Source organism: Lithobates pipiens, unplaced genomic scaffold (assembly GCF_037356315.1).
Source record: "Lithobates pipiens isolate NorthernLeopardFrog02 unplaced genomic scaffold, aLitPip1_a1.2 Scaffold_16, whole genome shotgun sequence".
Taxonomy (NCBI): Eukaryota; Metazoa; Chordata; class Amphibia; order Anura; family Ranidae; genus Lithobates; species Lithobates pipiens.
Genome location: NW_027507748.1, coordinates 631,665,149 through 631,684,475, shown reverse-complemented (window position 1 = coordinate 631,684,475; position 19,327 = coordinate 631,665,149). Strand labels below are relative to the sequence as shown.

The 19,327-nt window shown below is 41.7% G+C and overlaps 1 protein-coding gene across 1 annotated transcript in view; it reads right to left on the bottom strand.

Annotated features, from left to right (window-relative positions):
• Nucleotides 1–19,327, bottom strand: part of FREM2 (FRAS1 related extracellular matrix 2) — a 257,581-nt gene that overhangs the window by 114,213 nt on the left and 124,041 nt on the right. Inside the window, exon 5 of the mRNA XM_077484182.1 lies at nucleotides 6,258–6,383. Within this exon, the coding sequence (XP_077340308.1) occupies nucleotides 6,258–6,383 (126 nt within the window). The remainder of the gene's footprint in view (nucleotides 1–6,257; nucleotides 6,384–19,327) is intronic.

Genomic DNA, 19,327 nt, shown 5'->3' with positions numbered 1-19,327 from the left:
TCTTGCCCATGATCGGGAGGTTTGAATGGAAGAAAAAGATTCTGTGGACGGGTGACTTTTATACACATAACAAGTTGTCATTAAGAGCACCTTCTTAAATTGACAGGACTAATCTGTGTACTGTGTGTGGGAGCCAGAATTATTGTTGGTTGGTAGGGGATCAAATAATTATTTTACTCACTAAACTGCAACTCAATTTATAACATTTGGTTTGTTTTTGTTTTTTCTGGATTTTTGGTTGATATTCTGTCTCTATCTTTTAAATACACCTATTAAAAAAATTACAGACCCTTCATTTCTTTGTAAATGGCAAACTTACAAAATGTGCAGGGGATCAAATAATTATTTTCTCCACTGTAAGTACTATAGCCAGCACTGCTATTAAAAGAAAAAGTATGTTTTTTTATGGGGTATTCATACTTACCTAGGTGGATGAAGCATTTCTTCATTGAGAACTGAGCCACCGAATGTCGCTGATGGCTCGGTTTTCTCACCTCCCCAAGCAGAGAGATGCTGCCTGTCAGTCAGCATCTCTCATGCTCTGCTCCTCCACGCTCCCTGGAGCACTGAGCTTTGGAGGGGCGGGGAACAGCTTCTTCAGCGGCTCGCTGAGAGGCTGAGACTGCCATCAGTCCAGGCAGCTGGCGGATCAAGACTTCCTAAGTCGAGATGACGTGCTGCCTGGACTGATCCTGGTGACATCAGCGGACAGCGGACTTCAGAACGCTCTCTGCTAAAAATTTGTCACAGGAGTGCAAAACGAATTGCACTCCTGTGACCCTTAGGAGAAGCCCAGCCGGAAAAGCTTAGGCTGGACTTCTCCTTTAACAATCTGTATTCATATCTATAGGACAAATGGTAAACTTTATTATAAAAAACTAAACTTTGACTATTTGTATCCTGTTACAAGTCAGTGGCACAGACAAGGAAATTCAGAGCAATCTATGGCCCCTTCACCCAATTTTTTGTGCTATGATGCACCTATAGCATGTCAAATATGTGTTTTGATGCAATTAAGAATGAATTAAGAATGAATTGATATAATTAAGAATAAACAAATGCACATATACAGTGAGCTACCATGGGTATAATGCATGCCAAAACATGCATTGCAGTTTGAAGGGGCCCATAGGACTAGCACTCCTATCCATGGTGACAACTCACCAAAAATAGGATAGCTAAGTGGAGCATTCACCTACTCCTATGGTATCACTCCCTCTCTGACTGAAGAACTGTAGAATCTTGCTCATCAGTGAGGGAGCAGTGATGAATCAATACTTCATTGGTTGGGCCAATGAGGAACAGTTATGTGGTCCCCTAGGGATCCTGCCATAGACCTTGTTGCTGGCACTAGGGTGACATATCCCACAAAAGCAAAATATCCATATGTGTACCATAAGTGGAAAAACAAATACCTGTTGATCCTGTTATGTGAGATAATAACCCGTGAATCTGCTGCACTAAAAGTTCTCAGTTGTGTTATAAGCCATGGCCAGGATACCTCTGTAACCCCTCTGTACCCCCTCCATCAATATTATGTAGAAGAGGGGAGAGGGATTGTTCGAAATCAGGAGCAGTACAATAAATGAATGCTGATACCATAGGTCACAAAGTTTATAAACGGGAGGATCAGCAGAGGAAAAACAAAAAAACAAAGAAAAAGCCAAAAACAAAGAAACAATAAAACGTTTGAAGTAAAACTAGCAGAGTAAACCCAACATACATTCAGCAGCTGTTAATGTTTAAACCCCTGGAGCAGAGCTAAGGAGGGCACTGTATACACTTTCAAGGCCAGCTTACCACGTAGAGAACACTATCACTTTACCAAGGTGTTTTTTAAACTTTTACAATCACTTTTCCTCCCAGTGAACATTAAAGTGGTTGCAAACCCCAGAAATTCAATTTGAACAAAGCAAATCCTTCTATGTTTCTGTGTTTGTCTCAATTAAGAGCACTAAGTGTAATTTCTCTCTACTGCTTCATTCCCCTACTATCAGCATGAATTGCTTCTGACAAGTTTTCCTGACACCAAGAGAAAAATGGTGATGGGAAGAGACCTTCAACAGATTGACAGTGTTGGCTCTGATCCTGTGAGCTGTGTGGAGGAGGTGTATCTCTTCCCTCCAATCAGCTATCAGAGCTCTCTTCACTGAGCTCTGTGAAGTGTAACTTCAGAACTCTCAAACAAGCTTTACATATTCTGGACTTTAAAAAGATGTAGAGAAGAGAATATGCAGATAAACAGATACAACTTATGTAGGAGGATTTGTTCCATCTCTGTGTATCACCTGAGGCCAGTCACCTCGCTGAGTATATGTGAGGGTTTAAAACCACTTTAATCTGCTTATCCACCAAAATAGATTTGAAGGCCACACATAGATGTACACTGTTTGCAAAATATGAACATGAACATCTAAGTACAGCCTGTGTATTTTAGGCTACCCAATTTTAAAAATGTTGTCTATTCATGCTTTGCTTGGCTGCGTTCCAAGCACTCTGGCATAGTAAATAGGGAATCCGATCTGGGGACATGACATGAGTACCAGTGTACATTTTACACCTACACATACCATTCTCTTTTATTTACAGCTTCCTCATTCATCCCAGGGAACACTTTCCACTACTTGTTGTATAACTTATCAGCCCATTATGCTCTCTCTGTGATTCTGAAGTTTTAGAGAAATGGAAATATAGTACCGTGGCTCATGACAAACCAATCAGGAATGAGCTGTCATTTGTCATTTGACTGAGTATGCAACATGAACAAAATGTCACCGTTGGCCTACTGCAGTTCATTCCCTGAAGTATGAATGCATAGCTCCCAACTGTCCCTGAATTCGAGGGACTGTCCCTGATTTGAAACAAAGTCCCTCTGTTCCACTTTCCTCCTTATTTGTCCCTCATTTGGATCTGATCCATATAGTTGTATATAAAATTAACTTTTTATCTTTCAAAAAGTGTTTTCCAGTGCTAAACCTTTCATCCGATTTCTAAATTACTGCATTTGTATATTTTAAAAGCCAGTATAAAAAAAATAGTAATGGTTATAAAAAAGCACTTGTGGATTTAACTAATATTTTTTTTGTATAATTCTTCTTTAAGAGGGCGTGGCAAGGGGCGTGTGTCCTATGCTTACATACGTTTGCTAATATGTGTCCCTCATTTCCATCTCAAAAAGTTGGGAGGTATTTAACAAATTATATATTTTCAGGGTGCTGACTGTGCTGCTATAAAAGCTTTACAGGCTATTATTGTCACAAGGCAAGGTTTGTCACAGGTGGCAATAAGGCATCCATTCTCATCTACAGTTCCGTAAGACCCTAAAATTCTCCCAGAGGTTGCTAGGAGTTCTTTATGCCGTGGCTGACGGACCTCCCATCAGATAATGCCTGCATAATTCTGGCTCCAATGCCACTTGGCAGTTAATTCTAGCTGTCTGTAAAGGTGGCATTATGACCACCATTATAAGGAGGGCATTAATTCCACTGACCACTTATATTAGAGTGATTCTTTAGAATTGACCACCAATGTAAGAGACCTTCTTCCAACTGACTACAAATGTAAGAGGCCTTCTTCCAACTGACTACAAATGTAAGAGACCTTCTTCCAACTGACTACAAATGTAAGAGGCATTCTTCCAACTGACCCCTGATGAATACATTTTAACAGAATTTCCCAGAGACCTGAAAATGATTTCAAGGGATCCCCTGGAATAAAAAAAAAAATGTGAAAGACTGATCTAAGTGCTGCATAAGGCAGGGATCTGCCCTCACTTCCTGAGCCCATGGCTGCCTTGCTAGATACTAGGTATAATCTGCAAGGGTCTGTAATCTACAATTCTGCACCATTTCTGCAATACCTGCAGTAGCAACAAATTCTATAGATGGGTGAGAATGTGGCTTGCTATCAAAGTAAGGGCTTGCACCATAGTAAACAGAAGAACAGACAAAGCCAGCACAGCATGCACACAATATGAAGGATCGTTTACTCCCTGATTCACATAGGGTGGGGGGCTGGTATCTGGGGGCCCCCTTATTAAAGGGGGCTCCTGGATTCCGATAAGCCCCCTGCTCGCAGACCCTGACAACCAACGGCCAGGGTTGTCAGGAAGAGGCCTTGTACAAGGTGCTTTGAGGTGGGGGGGCCGCAGGGCCCCCCCTTCCCCAAAGCACCCCCCATGTTGAGGGCACGCAGCCTGGTATGGCTCAGGAGGGGGGGGGGGGCGCTCGCTCGCCCCCACCCCCTTTCCTGACCAGCCGGGTTGTGTGCTCGGATAAGGGTCTTATATGGACCTTGGGGGGGGGGGGGGGCCCACGCGTAGGGCTTCCCCTTTAAGCCCCTTTAAGTCCATACCAGGTGACGGGGCCAGCGATGTGTCAATCTCGCCGCCGTGTGTCAATCTGACCTCCTTCACTAGTCCCGGCTACCTGGAGCCGCATTCAAAATTAACAGACTTTCCTCCGTGTGCGGCAAAGTCCGTTCATTTCAATAGTCCGGCGGACTAGCACACAGACGGCCGGATTGTCCACCGGACAATTTTTGAGTCAAAACTACTTTCTAAGTCCGGCTGACTTTTGGTAAAAGACCAAGTCCGCCGGATAGTCTGATCGTGTGTACGCGGCATTGATGCATGGTGTGACGCTTTTCCTGCTCTACCTTTAAAAGATCATACAAACAGTACCTACCATATAGAGGGACATGCTTAAAAATCCTGTGGAAACCAGAGGAGTGAAAGCTGTTACAGCTGCAAAGGAGTGCCACCCCCATAATAAAACTGTCCATATACGTTTAGATTACCGCTTGTCAAAAACATTTTTCTTGCTATCACTGAGACAACTAATTTTGTTGAGAAGCCCTTAAAATTTCATCCAGACCTGTTATCAGAAAATAATTCCTGTATTTAACAGGTTTCATTACAATAAGTATATTTTCTGCAATAAAAAATCACATTCAGAATTAGAATTTCTTCATTCTGTGAATTTTCTTGTCACTACGGCTGAAAAAAACGAACGTCATTTCGATTCCATTAATTATTAAAAAATAAAACGTTCAGAAAATTAGTTTCAAACCAAATGAATCGTGTATGGTCAGGTTAATTTCTATGCTTGTGGAATAGGATATCCAACAAGCTCATATAGGTATGATGGTAAAGGCTTCCCAAAACATTTAGGCATTTAGTGTATATGGAAACTTAAAGCGGAGTTCCACCCTAAAGTGGAACTTCCACTCATCGGAACCCTCCCCCCCCTCCGGTGTCACAGTTGGCACCTTTCAGGGGGGAGGTGGGTGCAGATACCTGTCTAAGACAGGTATTTGCACCCACTTCCAGGCATAGACTCTCACGAGAGTCTATGCCTCTTCCTGTTCCGGTGCGCTGTCTGCTGGGACACACACGAGTCCCAGAGACAACGTGGAGTATTTTCATTGCGCTGCGCCTCACAACGCTTCACTTCCTGATTCCCCCACCGAGAATGGCGGCGGCAGCAGCCGAGAGCCGAACGATTGATCGGCCTTCGGCTGCCGACATCGCTGGACTCCAGGAAAGGTAAGTGTCCATTTATTAAAAGTCAGCAGCTGCAGTATTTGTAGCTGCTGGCTTTTAATAATTTTTTTCAGGTGGACTCCCTCTTTAAAGAACATTTCCAAAAGTCAGCAGCTTTCCAAATGAAAGCAGCAGCTACAAATCCTGTAGCTGCTGTCTTAATAAAAGGACACTTACCTATCCATGGATGCATTCTCACCCAAGCTAGTTCTCCATCAGCCTTTGGGTTCCTGGCATCGGCATCCTAACAGCCTAGTTATGCGGCTTTCGGCTTCACAGCTGGCTGCACACTGTACATTTGTGAGCCATGGTGCACTTTGTGACTGGTCAATCAGTCTTCTGGGAACTGTGATGTGTCCCAGAAGACTGCCATTGAGGGAAGAGGAGAGAAGAACTTCTGCTCAGATCACCTAGGAGATTTGAGCGGAAGTGGGAACAAGTACCTGTCAAAAATAGGTACCGCTGCCCCCTCAAAAAAAAATAAAAAATGACATTCCAAACGTGACAGGGGAGGAGGAGAAGAGGACTTAAAGTGTAATTTCTCCTTTAAATAGGCCAAAATTAGACAACAACTTTACATTACAACATAAATTACCTTTATGGCGACCGGAAATTATATTGCGTATATATGGTTGCAATGGAGCCACTATGCTTGATCTTGTTTAGTACACTTGTATAAATGTGACATTTTTTTCAATAAAGGAAACACTCTTACCTTGATGTGTGAAACATATCACCATCAGTTCTTGACTAACATCCCCACTTCTCTTAACTGGTATAAAGAGCTCACCAATATCTTCTTCAATTTTATAGATCGACTGAGGTATAAAAACGGTTGATTCTAGATAAAGGAGAAAGGAAATAAGCCATAATTAATACATTCATTTAAAAGTGTGCCTCAGCATTACAACTTCATGCTTTAAAATACAGAAAAGCAAACACAAAAGAATAATAAATAAGAAATACACCAAAGTGAGCACTAAAATTACACCAACAATCAAAGCATACATCTGTTAACAACATTTTTAAGACATACACAACTGTATATGACAGTAAAAAATAATCTAGACAACAAAAAAATCAGAGTTTTGCTAATTTTTTGCAACTGATCAAACTTTTCGATTTATTCATCTCTAGTATTCCTATGTTTCAGTTACATAATGATGTGGTTGCTATTACATTTATAGAGGGATTGATTTACAAAAACTGGAGAGAGCAAAATCTGGTTCAGCTCTGCGTGGTAGCCAATCAGCTTTGAACTTCAGCTTGTTCAATAAAGCTTTGACAAAAAAAAAAAAAGAACCCAGAAATTGGGTTCTATGCAGAAATGCACTAGATTTTGCACTTTCCAGTTTTAGTAAATCACCCCCAATCTCTATTTATAGGCAATCTGAAAATAAATCATGAAGGAAATATGAAGGCCGACATTGCTGATCTCTCTTTCTTTCTCCTCCAGTTGCACAACTGTCATGCTGATGGTTTGATTTCTGTACTTAGAATTATAGGCCTATGATTATAGCGATAAGAAGTTTTGACTACACACTGGCACTCGTTTTCTGCTGATGCTTGTTCTGGAAGACTCAGTAATTAACTAAGTAATGAAAACCAACCCCAGCCAAGCAAATAACATTTTTAAAAAGGAGGCCAGCAATGGTAGTCCCTTATATCTCTCATTAGAGGTGTAGTTTAACCCCCCTGGTGGTATTCCTGAGTCTGGCTCGGGGTGGAAATTTTATACCTAAAGCGGTAACCCCGTGCCAGACTCGGGACCGCATCGCTGAATGCAGGGAGCGTTTACTTACCTTGTCGCCTGGAACCAGCGATGTCCCCCCGCTCGATCTATAACGGAGCCGATCTCCGTTCCCTGCGATCATTGCGACTCACGGGGTCGGAGAACGGCGCCAAATTCAAAAAGTGAAACACACAGTATACATACAGTATAATGTAATCTTACAGATTACATTGCTGTATGTAAATATTTCACATCCCCTTTGTCCCTAGTGGTCTGCCCAGTGTCCTGCATGCAGTTTTATAATATAAAAACTGTTCTTTATGCCTGGAAACTGGAGATTGTCCATAGCAACCAAAACTGTCCCTTTACATCAAAAATTATTTTAGACCAGCTAGAAAACAGCGATAATAAATTGGAATCACTCGCAGAATTAAGCGATAGCGATTTGTGGGGAGATCCGTCATCAAATACTGAAAAGTAATGACAGTGACAATTCTGCAACTGAGCAAATTTCAGTGTTTTTGATTTGATTACATTATTGAATAATTTTTATTATTGTTATATTATTATTTGGTATAATTATTTATAGTTATTTATTATATTATAATTTATGATTTCATTTTTCAAACTTTATCATACCCGGGATGTCTGCTAGACTCTGGTTTGGACAGATTTAAGTGAGTTATTGCTAAGAATTACAGGACTACAATATAAAACGACAAATTTTCATGCAAAATAATTGTACCGCTTTCAGCACCTAAAATCTGAAATAATCGTACCGCCAGGGAGGTTAAAGCCTAGGTTTAACATTAAAAAAAAATCAGAACAAGGGACAATTAAAACAAGAGGTGTCTTTTGTGCTGATGGCTACTCAATCTTCAGTCCTCTACCCGCTGGTTGAATGAAAAACAATGTAAAATGACCTGCCTTATGCTTTCACATTAACTGCTGCGTCTCTTCCCCAAGTAGAAAGCTAGTCAACAAAACTCAGTTAACATGCTACTGAGAAGGGCCACAGTCAAATAAAGTACACATCTATGGAACTGGAGGACACAAAGCACATACAAATATATGCCCTCTATGGTTTCCTGTCTACAGCAACCAAAATCCAGCTGCCATCTTTCTTTTTCATACTACCAAAATGAAAACTAGATGCAATGGTATCAACTGGATTTTTTACTTAACATTTAAAGTATGGTTCTCCATCTTGGTGGATAGCATTGCCCTGCCTAACAACACAAGGCATGTGCCTACAGACAGCAATCCAAAAGACACATGCAGATATGTACAGTATCAATCTATCTGACAGCAGAATTCCATGATCTCGATTGAGCACCAGCAGGTAATAACCAACCAGTATATGACCTAATTATAAGCAGGAAGCCAGCACCATCTGACAGAACACTACTCTCTAATCATCCTTTATCTGAATCTGCCTCCTGCACGTAAGCCTGTGGAAATATGCACCTCCTATTTAACATTGCACTTTGTAATTAAGGTCCAGGAAACTTTTATTGCTGCCATTGATGTCACATACCCCATCGGTCAGTGTGAGATTTACTCCAACCTAATGTACCGTATATCCCTGGGAAAATACCAGGGGAGATATAATACACCTGATAGGGAGATGAATACAAACAGATCATATATAGTCATAGCCTTATCTCCATGTATGTGTAAATTCCTTAAATATGCTGCTATATCCATATATCATCCACCATCTGCAGAAGACAGATCTCTGCTCTGTGCAATGTATGGGTTTATTTGGTAACCATGGCCATACACGAGTTTGTTTAGTAGTGCAGAATGTGGACAGGAACTAAAGTAGTGGATGATGCTATTAAAATTCCTGTTAATACATTCTAAATGTATGGCTAAATGTATGTGCTAAGCTAGTAGAGACATATCCAAATAGACTTGCAGCTATAATTGCAGTGAAAAGTGTTTATACAAAGTATTGACTCAGGGGAGCTGAATCCAAACGCACGCCACACTTTTCACATATTTATTTGTAAAAAATGTTAAAAACCATTTATAATTTTCCTTCCACTTCACAATTATTTGCCACTTTGTGTTAGTCTATCACATAAAATCCCAATAAAACATATTTACATTTTTGGTTGTGAAATGATAAAATGTGGAAAATGTCAAGGGGTATGAATACTTTTTCAAGGCACTGTACATGTGTGAATACTTCAATGAATATCGTGCAACACCAGCATAGTTATTTTTACTATTTATAAATGTGTAAATGTGTTACTACTGTATCAGCTTTACATCCCACCACATTTAAAGTGGAACTATGGGCATAAGCCCTTTAACTACCATTTTTTCAGGTATTGAGCTCAGTGCACAACATTCTTTTCCAGTAAAGCAGAGAAATAGCCTGTAAAAAGGTAAATTGGAGCCTAGATGTCCACCTACTGGCTGCAAATGTAAATAATAACACAAAAAAAAATATGTATGTATGTTAAAAAAAAAATATTTTATATATATATATTATATATATATATATATATATATATATATATATATATATATATACACACATACACATACATATACACACACACACACACACACACACACACATACAGGTGTATACAGGCGATACTCAAAAAATTAGAATATCGTGCAAAAGTTCATTTATTTCACTAATGCAACTTAAAAGGTGAAACTAATATATGAGATAGAATCATTACATGCAAAGCAAGATAGTTCAAGCCGTGATTTGTCATAATTGTGATGATTATGGCTTACAGCTCATGAAAACCCCAAATCCACAAGCTCAGAAAATTAGAATATTACATGCAATCAATAAAACAAGGATTGTACATAAAAACTATCGGACCTCTGAAAAGTATAAGCATGCATATGTACTCAGTACTTGGTTTGGGCCCCTTTTGCAGCAATTACTGCCTCAATGCGGCGTGGCATGTAAGCTTTCAGCCTGTGGCACTGCTGAGGTGTTATGGAAGACCAGAATACTTTAATAGCGGCCCTTCAGCCCTTCTGCATTGTTCAGTTTCATGTCTCTCATCTTTCTCTTGGCAATGCCCGTTCAGTTCAGGCGAGTTTGCTGGCCAATCAAGCACAGTAATCCCATGGTCATTGAACCAGGTTTTGGTGCCTTTGGCAGTGTGGACAGTTGCCAAATCCTGCTGGAAAATGAAGTCAGCATCCCCTAAGGCCGCGTACACACGCGGGGACTGTTCACTCAACTTTGTCCGCTGAACAGTGTTTCAGCGGACAGTCCGCTCGTGTGTGGGCTTCAGCGGACAGTTTCAGCGGACAGTTTGACGAACAAAGTTTTTCGGAAATCCCGAAAAACTGTCCGCTGAAACTTGGTTTGAGCGGACAGTCCCCGCGTGTGTAGGCTTGTTCGTCAAACTAAGTTCCGCGCATGCTCAGAAAGAATTTATACGCCGAAGGTTGCATTGCAGTGTATAGGACGTCGTTTTCTAGTCCCGTCATACGTGCCGTTCACGTCATCGCGCACGGTTTCAGCGGACTGTTCGTTCGTCGTGTGTGGCCAAGTCCGTCCATGCTAATTTTGAGCGGACTGTCCGCTGAAACTGTTTGACGAACAAAGTTGAGCGAACAGTCCCCGCGTGTGTACGCGGCCTTAGAGTTTTTCTGTGGAAGGAAGCATGGAGTGCTCCAAAATCTCCTGGTTGACCCTGGACTTAATGAAGCACAGTGGGCCAACACCAGCAGATGACATGGCTCCCCAAATCAACACAGACTGGAAACTTCATACTGGACTTTAAGCATCTTGCAGTGTGTGCCTCTCCATTCTTTCTCCATACTCTGGGTCCTTGGTTTCCAAATGAGATGCAAAATTTGCTCTCATCAGAAAAGAGGACTTTGGACCACTGAGCAACAGACCAGGTCTGTTTTTCTTTAGCCCCGGTGAGATGCTTCCGACTTTGTTGTTCAGGAGTGGCTTGACAAGAGGAGTACGACATGTGAAGCCCATGTCCAGGATCCGTCTGTGTGTGGTGGCTCTTGATGCACTGACTCCAGCCTCAGTCCACTCCATGTGAAAGTCCCCAAAACTTTTGAATGACCGTTTCCTGACAATCCTCGACAGGCTGCGGTCATCCCTGCTGCTTGTGCACCTTTTTCTTCCACACTTTTCCATTTCACATAACTTTCTATAAATGTGCTTTGATACAGCACCTTGGGAACATCCAACTTATTTTGCAATTACCTTTTGCAGACTTTCCCTCCTTATGGAGGGTGTCAGTGATGGTTTTCTGCACAACTGTCAAGACAGCAGTCTTTCCCATGATTGTGATTCCTACTGAACCAGACTGAGAGACCATTTAAAGGCTCAGGAACCCCTTGTTAATTCTTAATTAGCTGATTAGAGTGGGACACTTTGAGCCCGAGAATATTGCACCTTTTCACAATATTCTACTTTAAGATTGTGGATTTGGGGTTTTCATGAGCTGTAAACCATAATCATCACAATTATGACTATCTTGCTTTGCATGTAATGAGTCTATCTTATATATTAGTTTCACCTTTTTAAGTTGCATTAGTGAAATAAATGAACTTTTGCACGACATTCTAATTTTTTGAGCATCACCTGTATATATTATATATATATATATATATATATACACACAAACACACACAGTATATATATATATATATATATATATATATATATATTTTTTTTTTTTTTTTTTTACTTTATTTTTAGTTGTAAACATAATCAAAAGAAATAAAAAATTTACAAAAACACTATTGATTTTTATAGGATGAAATGAAGATCCCACTTCTCTATAATTCTTATGCAGATAGGACTCTACCAAGGACATCTACCCAAAATATCAATGTCATGGACAGCTTAAATCCCAACTCTAGGAAACTTAAAAGCTATTCCCTGAAGTGGAGCTGTGCCTGCACTGCAAGGGCTAATTGCACATTTAGGAGATTTGCTAGATCAGTCCCTGCAGCTTCTTCTCCACTACACTCCATCGGTCTAAGGTCCTGACGTCATCATGAGCAATGCAGGGTTTGTAATCCTGCATTAGACAATCCACTACTGGAGCATGGGGGAGCACCATCTGCTGGGGAGCGGATAATTAGGTAAATTAAGGTGTTTTTCTTCTCCCCTACACTAACTGAGCGGTTAAATGTGTAAAAGGGAATTTTAGCCATTTCCTGGTGAAAGATATTCGCTCGGTGGGTGGCCCTTTTGAACACCTCCCACTTTACATCCTCAATGTTTGAATATTTTGAAAATTGGTGGGGCTCTCAAAATACAATAGCTGCAGTGGGAGATTCGTCCATCTGAACTGTTTAGCGTCATTGGAGGAATTGGTTCAGTCCACACGAACAAAAAAAAATCTTTCTGAGTATGGCCAGCTTTAGGCTAGGCTTACACCTATGCATGTTGTAAACATGTACAAAATTGTGCACTTTCCCGACATACAGAGAAACAAAGGGCCCTCTACCAGATGTGTGGTGGTGCCAATAATTGTTAATGCCCTCCATGCATCTGCAAACTTGCACAAAAACGCGGCACCATACGGTTCAGTGCAGGACATTTTTGGAAGAGTCAGGGACTTCTTTTGCATTTCTTACATTAAAATGAGTGGGCTGCCCTACATTTGATATGTAGGAATTTGTCCGTGCTTGCCCACACTCGTAGATGTGAACCAAGCCTTAGTGTGTCGTTAGGTCACTGGCTGTGATGGGCCATACATGTGTCATCAATCATTTTCTCACAGCAAGAAAATTGTGGACTAATATATAACACTGGTGCAGACATCCCAACCTGCAAAAACAAATTTCAGGGAGGTGGCAAACTCACTTCAGGGAGGTGGCGCTTATTTTTTAAATCGCCTTTTCAATATCTTTTTTCACAGTGCTTCTGGGGAAGGGGGTGGGAGGTGTTTGGTATGTGGCAGTGGACAGTGTCAGTAGTTTTTTTTTTTATATATATATATATATATTTTTTTTTACAATTTAATTTGTTTTTACTTTTGTTTTCAGTTTTTTTTTTGGGGGGGGGGGGGGGGAGGTTGGGACATTGTTGGTAGGACAGGGGAGAGTGTTGTCAGTGGTTTATTTATGTAATTTTCTTACCCTTGACAGCTTACCCTTGACATCTCCCCTTTGAGATAAAGGGACTGAGGACACAGATTCCCCAGTCCCTTCTTTCTCAGCACTAAAGATGAATGAACAGGAGACAGAGGCTCCTGTTCATTCATAAACTGAGCAGCGTAAACACAGTTTACGCTGCTCAGTTATCACAGGACACAGGAGTGATCTTGATCACTGTGTCCAATTCCTGACAGTTTCCCCCGCAGCTGGCGGGAGAGGAGGGAATCCTGTTGCGGGGTGACGAGGAGGGGCAGAGGAGGAGGACAGGAGCGGGAGAGGAAAACATGTTGGCCCGGAGGAGAACAGGGGGGGGGTGGAGAAGGACACAGGGGCTGGAAGAGGAGCACACAGGAAATAATTGGGAATGATTGGTGCGGCGGGAGTGACAGCTGTGAACACACAGCTGCGGCTGTCAGCTAAAAATCTATACAGAGGAGATTGGTGTTGACGATCAAGAGGCACTCGTAGGTGTGTGGGAGCAGCTGCAGAAATGCGGGAGACTTGGGATGTCTGCTGGTGTGCATAAATAAAAACTGGAACATAGTAGATGCTGGTGTGTATCACAACCAATCAAATGTTATCTTTCATATGCAAGGAAGTTGATCCATTTTCACACCAACATGGATGGTTTTGCCCCCAACTCCAGCTTCTGTGGCTCTCATTTAGAGTTGATAGAAATACATTGTTCAGCAATCCAGTGAGATTGCTGATCTTACTTTTTTCTTCTGACTACAACTCTGCACATTCCCTGCATGGCTGAATAAAACACCAGAGCACAGGGAGGCTGATAGGCAGCTTCTACAAGCAAAACAACATTTGTCAGTTTAGTGTTACTTAATACAAATGCTTTCCAGGAACTCAGTAATAAAACTCTGCAACCACCTTTCACATCTCCTCTTCGACATATGATTTATAAGGAATGATTTTATCAAAAATTGCATTAAAGAACATGGATCTAAACAATATTTCCCCCAAGTTGTCTAATGACCGAATTTGATCAGTAGCTTAAAATATGGAAGGGGGTCCATGGTGACTGGGTCTGTATTGAAGGGGGAGGCTGAGAGGGAGATCTGTACTGAGGGGGAATAAGGGTTGTGGAGGGGAATCTGTACAGGGGCAAAAACTTGGGGGGGGGGGGGTAAACTGGGAGGAGGGGCCCATTTTTGGTTGTATTCTGTACCCTAGACTATTTGCGTTATGCACTCCTGAGCCCTGTCTGCATTTACCACTCCCGACCCCTGCACTCTCTTTGATACGCACTCCTGACCTAGAAATCTCTGCATTACACAATCCTTACCCCTGTACTCTCTGAGATATGCACTCCTAACCCCTGCACTCTCTGTAATACACACACCTGACCCCCATGTTCTTTGTAATACACACTCCTGGCCTTGAACTCTCTGCATTACACATTTCTGAGCCCTGTACGATTTGAAATACACACTCCCGCCCCTGAACTCTTTCTGATGCATACTCCTGAGCCCTGCACTCTCTGTGTTACATACTCCTGAGCCCTGCACTTTCTGCAATACACACTCCGGCATTCTCTGCATTGCATACTTCTGACCCGTCCACTCTCTGTGTTACATACTCCTGACTGCATTAAGGTAAAACAACTTTGAGCCTTTAGAACTACTTTAATTGTGATGTATTTTAATATTTGGGGGTTGATTTATTAAAGGCAAATAGACTGTACCCTTTGCAAAGTGCAGTTGCACTGTGAAAGTGCAATTGCTCCAGAGCTTAGTAAATGAGGTAAAGTTTCACTTTACAAAGAATACCCAATCACATACAAGGAAAATGTAAAAAAATGCATTTTTACTTGCATACGATTGGATGATGGAAGTTAGCAGAACTTCTGCTCATTTACTAAGCTCTGGAGCAACTGCAAAGCGCATTGCCTATTTGCCTTTAGTAAATCAAGCCCTTAGTCTCTTCCTATACTCTGGAGCACATTCTTATGAGATATAAAATCATCTGAATTTTAACCATGTTATTTTATCGATTATTGAGTTGAAATAGTGATAAAAAAAAGAAAAATCGTCCACTTGTTAAATACACATTTCATACAAAAGACGTGTCTATAACTAGGTGATATTTCTGTTTGTGATTTCTGATTTTTAGGATATAAATATACGGTAATTAGAAAAATACCTCATCCATCGTCCATTGAGACTACTAATAAATGAGGTCTTTTTAAAGGGTCGTATTTATCTAAACTGGACAAGTTATTTATTTAAATATAAAACGATTTTTTTAATTCAAATAAAAAAAGCTAACACATGGGGAGGGGGTCCACAGTTAAAACCCAGAACTGTCTTTTGCTCTAGTGGTTTATAGGTAGGTGTGATGGAGAACCTGGTCACAGAATGGAAGGACTTTCCAAAGTGTAAAGTGAAAAAAACACTAGTAATTATAACCATAAAAAGTCAGAATTCCATCATTGACCATTAGGTACAACCTAATGAAATGAGAACTGATCGATACAGGGGCATCTCCTGCATATCACACCAGCACAGAATGGAGGCACTTAATGTTCACCTCTTGAATGAGGGCCAGGAATAAAAAACAGATGTTGAGTGGGACCCCTGCCAGTACATGCCTTCTTTATCACTTATCTCTACTAAGTTACATTTAGCAATCATTTTATCACTTCTTCACTCCTAAATGAATCACCTTACACAAACCAGTTCTCCTGTCTCATTCTAAACATGACATTTTAGTCTGTATTTTTTTTCTGGGGGTGAGAAGATAACAGGCCAGAGCAGTTTTAGCTCTCACTGTTATATTTCCGAGGAACCAACCTGTTCCAAGTTGGCTAGAAGCAGAAAATCTGAATTATAAATGTAAAATGTATAAATGCATGATGAGGGTGGCTACTGATATACATAAGTAATCAGTGGACTATAACAGGGATCATCTAGTTTCACAGATTTAAGAAGGAATAGTATTGCTCTATGCTTTGAAATAGCCTACATACTTTTCAGACAGGGGCGTAGATAATGAGGGGTCAGGGGTGTTCAAACCCCCCCCCCCCCCGGGGCATCCTGGCAAAATGTCCAGTGTCCTTACTGTTTAGCCTCAGCATTAGCACAGTAGAAGCAATCAGAGATTCGGAGTGCAGCAGTCAGCCCCCCTTCTATTGTGCCCTATCCCCTCAGTTTAATAAGGGGCCCCCCTGAAAAGCATGAAATTACTGCGAGGTCTCAGATCCCGGCAATTGACAGTGCTCGGTTGAGGGAACTCCTAGACCCCTCCTTGAGGTATCATATGACACACCTGAAGGGAGACTGGGGATGCAGACATTTTCCTACATATGTGCCGTGTTGAATCTGAGGGCTGGTAAGTGGGGAGGCATCAATTTACTGTTTTGGGAAGGAGAAAGTGAGAACTCCAGTCTGGGGGGGGGGGGGGGTATTTTAATGGGGGGTTAAGAAAAGGGGGGTGGGTTTGCTTTTGGAGAAAGGGGGATTTTCTTGAAGAGAAGTTTACAGGGGGTGGTTAATGGCAGGGATTTGCTTCTGGGAGGGAGTTTGATTGGATGAAGGGAGACTTTCTTCATAATTAGGAATCTTTGCTGGGGGAGGGGGGTGTTGACTGAGGGAGATATTTTTGCTTTGGGGTGTCAGTTTAGAAACAGGGGGGTTTCATTTTTGGAGGAGGGAGATATGTTACAGTGGGAATATTTGCTTGGGGAGAGAGGGTTCTTAGGAAAGAGGAGGGGATTGTTTTCCTTTAAAAGAGATGTTTTGTTTTAATTCTACTTACCTAGGTGGATGGAGCATCGATCCAATGTTGCATCTGTCCCCAGCTGCTTCTAAGATCAACAACAGAGTGATTAAAGACTGCTGATTACTCAGTTCTCAGCCTTCAGTGAGCAAAGAGTGATGACTGTCAGTCCCTGGCTCTGCCCCCACCTTCCCCAGGCTCATTGGAATGCCAGGCTGTGGAAAGGGCAGGAGCAGCTGGCTCAGGGTCTCTGTGGCTCACTGAGCGGCTGAGCGAGCTACTGGTCCAGACACCTGGGTGAGTCCTGACTTTAAAGTTAGGATCTTTCAACAGCCTGAACCTGCTGAGTGATATTAGCTGACAGCGGGCTATAGCAGGGTCGCAAAAGTGCAGAACAAACTGCTCTACTCCCCAAGAGAAGTAAAACCAAGCGGTATGCCGTCCCTTCAGAGCGAATGCACCAGTGACATCACCGGCTGCTTTCCATGTGAATATCTCCTAAAAACCATATGTTTAGGAGACATTCACTGTACCTACAGGTAAGCATTATTATAGGCTTACTTGTAAGTACACGTTCAAAAGTTGAGTTTACTATAGTCGAAGACTGAATAAAATGTATATTGACCAGGTACAAAGGGTACCATCTTGTGGTAGGCAGTGCACAATATTTTTTTTTCATCTCTTAAAATATTTAATAACATTTCTTAGGACACAGTTTTTTAAGGTTTAAATAAATAACTGAATTTACTGCCCACCACAATATGTTGCCCCTTGCACCTGCTCAACTTACACAGTAAGATTAGCTAAAATCCAGTCTTGGGTCTCATTCATACATCCTACATGACCATGGTGCAGCAAGTATACTGCAAATACCTGCACCCAGGATCTGATGTTCTAATATCTGCTCAGCCTGTACACCTGAGTGATGGGCTGAAAAGAGCCAAGGCTGTCTGCTGTAAACATGTATCCACCTGTATCTGCACATCCACTGGTTACCTGCAGGTGGGGATACATTTTTGCCCTTGGATAAAATCTCTGGATCCAGGGTCAGAAATGTGTCCCTAAAAGTAAGTAACCACTGTGACCCACAGTTTGCTAGTGTGTCACTCAGGCGCAATCGATGTGGGGAGTAATGTAGATGATACCGAATGTGGTGCAGGAGTGTCAGCAAGGGATGGAGCTCATTTCAGCTCCTGTAGTCACTGAAGGGAAGAGAGAAAAAAAATGCTTGGCGCTGCGCATTCACGGAGTCCTATGGTAATGTAGTAGTGATGGGAGAGACCTCATCCTGAGTTCCCACCGGCCACACCCCAATGTGTTTTGCTTTGTCCCCCGGAGCTTAAACATGGGGACCACTGGATGTGCACATACAGTGCCTTGCGAAGGTATTCGGCCCCCTTGAACTTTTCAACCTTTTGCCACATTTCAGGCTTCAAACATAAAGATATAAAATTTAAATTTTTTGTGAAGAATCACCAACAAGTGGGACACAATTGTGAAGTGGAACAAAATCTATTGGATATTTTAAACTTTTTTAACAAATAAAAAAACTGAAAAGTGGTGCGTGCAAAATTATTCGGCCCCTTTACTTTCAGTGCAGCAAACTCCCTCCAGAAGTTCAGCGAGGATCTCTGAATGATCCAATGTTGTCCTAAATGACTGATGGTGATAAATAGAATCCACCTGTGTGTAATCAAGTCTCTGTATAAATGCACCTGCTCTGTGATAGTCTCAGGGTTCTGTTGAAAGCGCAGAGAGCATCATGAAGACCAAGGAACACACCAGGCAGGTCTGTAATACTGTTGTGGAGAAGTTTAAAGCCGGATTTGGATACAAATAGATTTCCCAAGCTTTAAACATCCCAAGGAGCACTGTGCAAGCGATCATTTTGAAATGGAAGGAGTATCAGACCACTGCAAATCTACCAAGACCTGGCCGTCCCTCTAAACTTTCAGCTCAGACAAGGAGAAGACTGATCAGAGATGCAGCCAAGAGGCCCATGATCACTCTGGATGAACTGCAGAGAACTACAGCTGAGGTGGGAGAGTCTGTCCATAGGACAACAATCAGTCGTACACTGCACAAATCTGGCCTTTATGGAAGAGTGGCAAGAAGAAAGCCATTTCTCAAAGATATCCATAAAAAGTCTCATCTAAAGTTTGCCACAAGCCACCTGGGAGACACACCAAACACGTGGAAGAAGG